The sequence below is a fragment of the Phaethon lepturus genome, unplaced genomic scaffold, assembly GCF_000687285.1.
Source record: "Phaethon lepturus isolate BGI_N335 unplaced genomic scaffold, ASM68728v1 scaffold11190, whole genome shotgun sequence".
Lineage (NCBI taxonomy): Eukaryota > Metazoa > Chordata > Aves > Phaethontiformes > Phaethontidae > Phaethon > Phaethon lepturus.
In genome coordinates, this window is record NW_010509840.1 from 14,034 (window position 1) to 22,720 (window position 8,687).

Consider the following 8,687-nt stretch of genomic DNA (forward strand, 5'->3'; position numbering starts at 1 on the left):
CCTGCATCCAGCTCTGGAGCCCTCAGCACAGGATAGACATGGACCTGTTGGAGTGGGTCCAGAGGAGGCCACAGAAATGATCAGAGGGATGGAACACCTCTCCTGTGAGGACAGGCTGAGAGAGTTGAGGTTGTTCAGCCTGGAGAAGAGAAGGCTCCAGGGAGACCTTCTTGCAGCCTTCCAGTACTTGAAGGAGGCTTATAAGAAAAGAAAGCTGGGGACAGACTGTTTAGCAGGGCCTGTTGCAATAGGACAAGGGGTAATGGTTTTAAACTAAGAGAGGGGAGATTTAACTAGAGATAAAGAACAGATTTTTCACACTGAGGGTGGTGAGACACTGGCACAGGTTGCCCAGAGGTGGTAGATGCCCCATCCCTGGAAATATTGAAGGTGAGGTTGGATGGGGCTCTGAGCAACCTGATGTAGCTGAAGATGTCCCTGCTCATTGCAGGGCAGTTGGACTACATGACCTTTAAAGGTCCCTTCCATCCCAAACTATTCTAGAACTCTATGATAAGTTTACCATATCCTAATGTAAAGGGTTCCAAACACAACTACTCACAACTGAACTAAGAATAAGCGTGAAGAACTAGTTAAACTTGCACGGTTTAGTACTAATAAAGTTGAAATAGAAGAGCAGATTTTTTCCCAAATGGTTCATTTAATAATTTGAAACACTGATATTTGCAAGTAGATTTCTTAAAAATATATATATCTTATTTTAAAGGAACAGCATTGGCAAGGCATAAATAAATTTCATTTGAAAGTAAAAGCATCTTCTCTGCAGAAGTGAATGTATAACTAGGCTAGCACCTCAGTCACTACTAGAACTGTCTGAACTATCAGAGGATGAACTTTTTTCCTTTCGTCTCTTCTTTTTCTCCTTTTTATGATGTTTTCCTTTCTTAGATTTATTCTTTTTTTCCTTTTCCCTTTCTTTTTTGTGCGATTTTTGTTTTTTTGACTTTGGCTCATCCTCTTCAGAATATCTAGTAAAAAAAAAAAGAAAACAAAACAGATTGATATGCATTAAAGTACAAAAATGCCACAAGATTAATGTGGGGTTTTTAATTTCAATATTAATATAATGTCACAAATTGAATTTGGTGTAGAATTTGTATAGTAGCATTCATTGGAAAGCTTATGATACCTCAGTCTGCGTGCTCACCTGAACAATGACTTTTCTACCTGTCGTGGTTTAGCTGAAACCAGGACACTATCAGAAACGCAGCATGTTTACAACACAGATTAAGAACAATGGAATAGGCAAGTTCTGTGTTTTTCAACCTTGAATAAGAAAAAGACTAAGAGTACAGACCAACAGAAAACTAAGAAGTATGACACTAAGATAGAGCTTCCATCTTTTAAAACATCACATTATTACTAACAACACCACAGTAATGCCTTCAGACAAATCTTAATGTATGTGTCTCATGCAAAAATCTAAGAGAAATGAGTATGAGAAATTTGGATGCTCTTGCAGCTGGTAATACCGGTCTCTAACCAGCAGTGATGAGTGATAACACACATACAAGAATTAAGATGACAGTAAAAGAAAATTATTACTATGCTCAAGAGAGCAGTTTTGAAATTAAAATAGGAGTGTCATACTTACCTTTTCCTTGGTCTCTTCAATTTTGTTTTTTCTTTGCTTTTTCTTTTTTGTTTCTTTTTTTCTTCCTCCTCATTTAAATCTATGGATAAAAAGCTACAGTTTACAAAACACTCCTCTGAATTAAGATCAGCATTGAAAGAGTATCATGGAATCATTAAGGTTGGAAAAGACCTCTAAGATCATCAAGTCCAACCACCAACCCAACACCACCATGCCCACTAAACCATATCCTGAAGTGCCATGTCTACATATTTTTTGAACACTTCCAGTGATGGTGACTCCACCACCTCCCTGGGCAGCTTATTCCAACATTGTTCGCACAATGAAGAAGGTGCAAACAAGCATTCAGTATTTTTTTAATAAATCGGTGCAAAAATCTAAATGCAAACAGTGCAAAAATCTTGAGAAGAGGATGCCACTTGAAAATGTCAAAATCCTGCCTAAATTATTGACAATTAAAGATACATGTCTCCTTATAGTACACATAACAGCCATGGTGTGAGAAAGAACATATCATAAACAGATTACAAGATCAAGTAAAGAGCTGTTTTTCCTGCAGATATCCAGCTTTAGTCAGTTCAAGGCTGAAAAAAACCCTTATATTCAAAAGTACATAGTAAGTGGCAACAAGTTTTTCTGAAGAGACTTGTTCCAAGAAAGGACCGTTGCAGTACCAATGCAGCATTCCTGACAAGCAGTCTACCTCTTTCTTTTGAAGTGTTCCAGCAAATTACAGGGTTCTATCTAGACCTTCTTCCTAAACAGCATCTTTAATAGAAACTGAAAGTCAAGGAAAGTACTTTTCCAAATGTGAATGTTTAAAGTCAATTCACTAGCTGCTTCAGTCAAAACACTGAAACCGAAGAGAAATTCAGCTGTCATATTTGTTATTAGTTTTAAGAGTTACTATCACCTTTAAGCTATTTAAACTACATGCCATAAGCTTCTTAGTAATGGTCTTACAATCTTTTGTACTTGGGAGCCCTTTTTGAGATGTTCCAAATGGGTATATAATTAATTTCCTATGACAGGAATTAATAATAATAAAAAAGTTGTGGGTGTACCAAATCTCTGAAGTCTGAACACATGAAGTAAAAGACCTACTTTTAAACACACAGGCTAAAAGAACTAGTAGTAGTTATCAAAAAGGATAAAATGAGAGTTCCAGTACTTCAGAAGACCATTATCCAATTTACTCTTTATGAAGAAAAATAAAAACCACCTTACTCTTTTTTTCACGCATGGCTTGCAATCTCTGTAGTTCTTCTTCCTCACTGTCTTCGCTGCTAGTGCTGCTGACATCTAAAACAATATCTCTTTGAGGATCTACTCGGAGGAAGTTTCGACATTCAAATGTCAGATGACCAGCTGAACAAAACAAATGAAAAAAAAAAGAAAGAAAAAAGTTACTATTTACTAAAAATATCAGAAACTAAAGAACATCCATTTTAGTATTATACAGGTTTGAGAAGTGAAAAAAGGCTAGGCTGCAATCTGTGAATGAGGAGGGAGAAGGCTTACTCTGAAAAAGCCTCAGAGAATTTTGATAGGTTGTACAATATTATTCCACTTAAAAGTCCTTTATGACCTCTCGCATTTCTGTTAAGGTAAAGGTTTTGTCCAACCTTCACTTTCTATTGTTTTAATGGTCTCAGATTCTTTGTGAAGAAGTTAACTAAAAGAATGAAGTGAGATGTTTGAAAAGGTATAAATGTGTTATATTGCTTTTTTTGTCTCCTTCTAGTGAAATAGAAGAATCCTGTTCACTTATGAGACATAAACTTTAACAACTAGTAGATAATACTGACTAAGCTACTACTTGAATAGTATTTTTAGTTTTCTAAGTTACATCTCAATAATCATGACTAGAGTTAGAAAGTTCATGCTGAATACACCTATTGGAATAATAAAGAGAAATAAAACAAATTGAAGATATGGTTTACGAGAAACTAAACTAAAGACACAGGTATTCAAGTAGCAATTGAAATAAACTCATCTTCTTCATACCAAAACACCTACACGTTGAACACAGAGCTTTTAGGAACTTAAACACAAGTTGCGTGATTTGACTACAAGTTTCCTTCTCTTCCAGAAGGCTTCTGATACTTACTGCAAGTAGAAATGAAGCACTAAATCTATATTGATATCCATGTTCCTTTGGAAGAACAGATATACAAAGCAATTCTTTGACTAAATTTGTTGGAGACAAAGTCTACTGTGAAAGAATGATGCAAGCTGTTTTTCCCCCTTCACCACACATAACACTTGTTAAAAAAAGAAGGATTAAATCACTCTGTTAAAAGTTCAACACAAATCACTGCAGAACAGTGCCCACCCCTCCATTGCTCTAAGAGTTAGTGATTAACAAATTAAAATCTTTACTAAGATCTGTCCCCATTCATCAGGAAAGTAGCCACAGACTTGCTTATATGATCAGAGCATAATGCAAAGCATGAGCTAAACCATAGAAATTGTAAGTACCAAAATTAACTTTTTCTTGAAATATAGAATGCACAAAGAAGTATGTTTTCTTAGCATAGAAGATCATAAAGATTTTAAATTATTTTGTTGTTTAAAACAGATTGGACCTAACTTGAGATGAAATGCCTGCCTAAGTTGGCAGCGAGACTCAGAAGAAGCACGAATGTTAATCTCAGTAGATACCAAAGACCATGCTTTCAATTCAAAGTTTCTCAAGTAATTGCATTGCAAATGTAGTATATATGAAAACAATAGCATAGGGTTTTTTTCTGAAAAACTCAAGGGTTTTCAAAAGCAGCAATAGGCGTGAGAAGCCAGAGAAGGAATATGAAACAAATAAATTAATAATGATAACTGAAACTGACAAATGTCTGGGCAACAAGGTAGAACAGCTTTTTTTTGTTTTCCTCTCTCCTCAAAAGACAGTTCCAACATCACAAATCAAAGAAAACACTGTTAAGGTCACATTGCTTACTACAGACTTACGATAGCCACATTTCTTGCATCCTGCTCTGATGTTATCCTTATTTCCACCTGAAAGAGAAAATTTCATCAATTAGGTATTGCTAAAGAGAACTCTTAAGTTTCTTTTAAATCTGGCTTCATAATGTCAATACACAGACAGGACTGATCACTCCTTAAGAGTATTAAATACACTAAGATCTCTTTAAAAAACTTAAAGAAAAGCAAACCAGAGCACTTCTAAGGTCTCTTTTCTGTGCAGTAATCTATCAGAACAAATTTGGCTAGTATAGAACCATAGAACAGCTTGGGTTGGAAGGGACCATTTAAAATCATCTAGTTCCAACTCCCCTGCCATGGGTAGGGACACCTTCCACTAGACCCGGTTGCTCAAAGCCGCATCCAACTTGGCTTTGAACACTTCCAGGGAGGGCATCCACAGCTTCTCTAGGAAACCTGTTCCAGTGCCTCATTATGCTCATTGTGAAAAATGTCTTCCTTATAGCTAATCTAAAGCTACTTCACTCGGTTTAAAGCCACTGCCCTTTGTCCTATCGCAACAAGTCCTACTAAACAGTCTGTCCCCAGGTTTCTTATAAGCCTCCTTTAAGTACTGGAAGACTGTGATAAGGTGTCCCAGGAGCCTTCTCTTCTCCAGGCTGAACAACCCCAGCTCTCACAGCCTGCCCTCACAGGAGGGGTGTTCCAGCCCTCTGATGATTTTGGTGGCCCTCCTCTGGACCTGCTCCAACAGGTCCATGTCTTTCCTGTGCTGAGGGCTCCAGAGCCAGTACTCCAGGTGGGGTCTCAGCAGAGCAGAGGGGCACAATCACCTCCCTCAACCTGTTGGCCACGCTTCTTTTCACACAGCCCAGGATCCAGTTGGCCTTGTGGGCTGCAAGCGTAAATTGCTGGCTCTTATCCAGCTTTTCATCCACCAGCACCCCCAAGCCCTTCTCAGCAGGCCTGCTCTCAATCCATTCTCTGTGCAGCCGGTATTTGCACTTAGGATTGCCCCAACCCAGGTGCAGAAGCCTGCATTTGGCCTTGTTGAATTTCATGAGTTTCGCACAGGTCCACCTCTGAAGCCTGTCAAGATACTTCTGGATGGCATCCCTTCCCTCCAGCACGTTGACCACACCACACAGTTAGTGTTGTTAGCAACCTTGCTGAGAGTGCACTCATCCCCACTGTCCATGTCACTGACAAAGATGTTAAACAGCATCAGTCCCAACACAGACCCCTGAGGGAAACCACTTGTAACTGGTCTCCACTTGGGCATCGAGCTGTTGACCGCAACTCTTGAGTGTGAGCACGCAGCCAATTCCTTATCCACCAAGTGGTCAGTCATTCTTTCTCTTATCCACCAATGCTGTAACCCCATTGCAGAAGGTCACCAAATTTGTCAGGCATGATTTGCCCTTAGTGAAGCCAGGTTGGCTGTCACTAATCACCTCCTTATTTTCCACGTGCCTTGGCACAGTTTCCAGGAGGATCTGCTCCATGATCTTGCTGGGCACAAAGGTGAGACTGACTGGCCTGTAGTTTAAACTACTACAAATCATTTAGTTTCACATAACTTACTGCCAAATCCTAATTTGATTTATTATGACCTTTCCTTTATAATTTTAATAATTATTCCACTTCTCTGAATGCTTAGGTATTTGTTTTGTTTACAGTATGAACATGGGAATAGCTATCTGACATTCCAGTGATCCATAACGGTGCACTACAGGAGCATTTATAAACATCCAGTGCATGGATATTGACAGACATTCACTGCAAACTCTGAAGTAATTTATATTTCAATTACAAGAACTGTCTTAAAAATACAATTAAAAAAACCCAAAACAATCACTCCTGAAAATTGACAAAAGACAGGTAGAAGCAATTAAAAAAAAAGCAAGCTAAGCAAATTGTTAAATGATTCTGAATCCAGGCAACATAGTATCAAATACAAAGCATTAATGGGTGCAAGAAAGCAAATGTGGAATAAAGTAAAGAGAGTAACAGAAAAGTCCATATGCATTATGCAGGAAGGAGGACTAGAATAGTGCAAATTTTAGGTATAGAAACTGTGTGATTTTCCCATCTGAGCCCAGAGTTAAGTTAAAGTGACAGAGTAGGACATGGCTTGTAAGAAGAGAAACCCCAGAGACCCACCCCCCAAAAATAGATCACTCTTAATCGGCTGAGCCTATTCATAATGAAAGTCACATCTGAATTTCCAAAATCAAAGGGCACCTTTCTATCTTCCAACTGAGTAGCATATAAAAACCCAGTGACTTAAATAGTTATAGACATCCTTCTGAATAACTAGGTCATTTATTTAAATAAATAATTAAGCAAACTTAACAAGGAATCCATGACAGAAATTAGAGAACCAGAAATCAGGGGTACATCAGCTCCATGAGTTTAAACTTTGATTTACTGAGACAAGCACTGTCTTTAGAAAATTCTACTCAAAATAACAGAGAAACCGTCAAACCCCAGATTGAAAATTTAACTTGGAAACTTGGACAAGTCATTGGTCTATGCCCTGAAGAGTACTGGAAAGCTAAGCAATAAAGACACATAGATTCCATTATGACACATGGTTTTCTGTGGATCCCAGAACCTTAATACTACATATCGCCTTCGAGGTCTATAAACTCAGCAGTATTTAGGTGCCTGTTTTATGACTATCTTTTAAGGGAAACCCACGAGAGGCAAGGACGTAGGGAACACGGAAGAAAGTGTCAAGAAGCAAGGAATGAAAGTATACATGTGTCTTGCAATGTCATGTCAAAGAAATACTCAAATTAGCATTTGCTTGTTCACTGCATCTTGGGACTAGAAAGCAAAATCACCCAAGCTACCTACTTTGTCTCAGCTTTCTGAAATACTCAGTAAACTTCAGCCCTACTGTGTTGCTGACCTGTAGGTAAGAAAGATAGGTAAAGAAAGATTTGGTATTCCATGCAAGGGAGGTCAGTACAGTCATGCACATGCTACAAAATCTCCCATAATACATACAGGTGCCATTTGTCAGGATTTCCAATAGAAACACCCAGCAGATGACAAGAATATCGCCACCAGATACTCCTACCAAATTCTCCAGACTGACATTTTACTATTATTTTTGGCTTTAAATAATAATGTTAGAAGCAGGGTTTTAGACTAGATGAAGTTTTAGGTGATTAAAAGGAAACAAATTACTCTAAGTTTCCTTTTCTCTCTCCCTTCTTCCCAAGAAGAATCCTTTAGACAATTAACAATCGACACATCACTAACGACCTCATTCATTTAGTAGAGCACAATAGCAAAAAAAAAGCTTTGGAAACCATTGAATGTAAACATGAGATATGTTCCTCAAGAATAGCTTCTAGAATGGGAGCAAGCTTATTAAGGTCTTCTCTTTGCTTAAGAGAAGAAGCTTACCAAAGCTAAGGCTTGTTCAGCTGCCCTCCAACCACTTTTCATGTCTCGGGATCAAGAAAAAATTATGAAGCAACGGCTACATGTTTGGCTAACATAGATCTAAATACCTTGCCAACAGCACCTTGTCCTGTCCTGTCTCATCATCATTCTCAACAGATCTATTTAAACAATAATCTAGTGGGACACAAACGTTAATCCTGAACAGAAGACGAGGAGGAAAACCAAGTCTGAAAACAAACACTGTTTGGATCTAACTTAAAGAAAGTGGCTTATGCTAAAAGGCGACAGGAACGTAGCACTCGGTCACCACTCATCCAAAAGGCTGAGAAGAGGCCGCGCAGGCCTCGAAGGAAGCGACCGCATGGCTGCGCTCATCAACGGCTAGCCTGAGGCCGGCCCCCGGCCACCTGGCCCCCTCCCTCCCGCTGCCTCAGTAGCCAGCTGGTTTAGAAAACCGGCCGTGCAGACCAGAGCAACGTCTCTCCACCGGCAGCCCCAGCCGCCTCACGGAGGACGCCCCCCTCCCCGCCTCATACTTCTCACTGCAACTCGCGGTCGCGCGCCCTCTACGCGTGATTTTTCCATTAATCCGCCGCTTATTTCCCCTTCCCAACATGCCGGCCCTAGGGCCAGACCGCTATTGCCCCTTTTCTCCCCGCAGACCCGGCTGGGAGCCCCTTACCCGGCAGAGCCCTGGCGCCTCCCGGCC

At 39.5% G+C, this 8,687-nt stretch overlaps 1 protein-coding gene across 1 annotated transcript; it reads right to left on the minus strand.

The window, feature by feature from the left end:
- Positions 1-814: 814 nt before the first annotated feature.
- On the minus strand, positions 815-4,649 carry SREK1IP1 (SREK1-interacting protein 1). The gene is made up of 4 exons (XM_010288205.1): positions 4,583-4,649; positions 2,843-2,983; positions 1,616-1,694; positions 815-989 (listed from the first exon to the last, which is right to left on the minus strand). Exons 1-4 carry the CDS (start codon positions 4,647-4,649, stop codon positions 815-817), a joined length of 462 nt encoding a protein of 153 aa, XP_010286507.1.
- Positions 4,650-8,687: the final 4,038 nt, after the last annotated feature.

Coding starts and splice junctions, on each gene's coding strand:
- SREK1IP1 (XM_010288205.1), bottom strand. CDS start 4,649: ATGAAATTTTCTCTTTCAGGTGGAAATAAGGATAACATCAGAGCAGGA. Junction 1,695..2,842: donor AGCCATGCGTGAAAAAAAGA/GTAAGGTGGTTT, acceptor TTTTATCCATAG/ATTTAAATGAGGAGGAAGAA. Junction 990..1,615: donor TTGAAGAGACCAAGGAAAAG/GTAAGTATGACA, acceptor TTTTTTTACTAG/ATATTCTGAAGAGGATGAGC.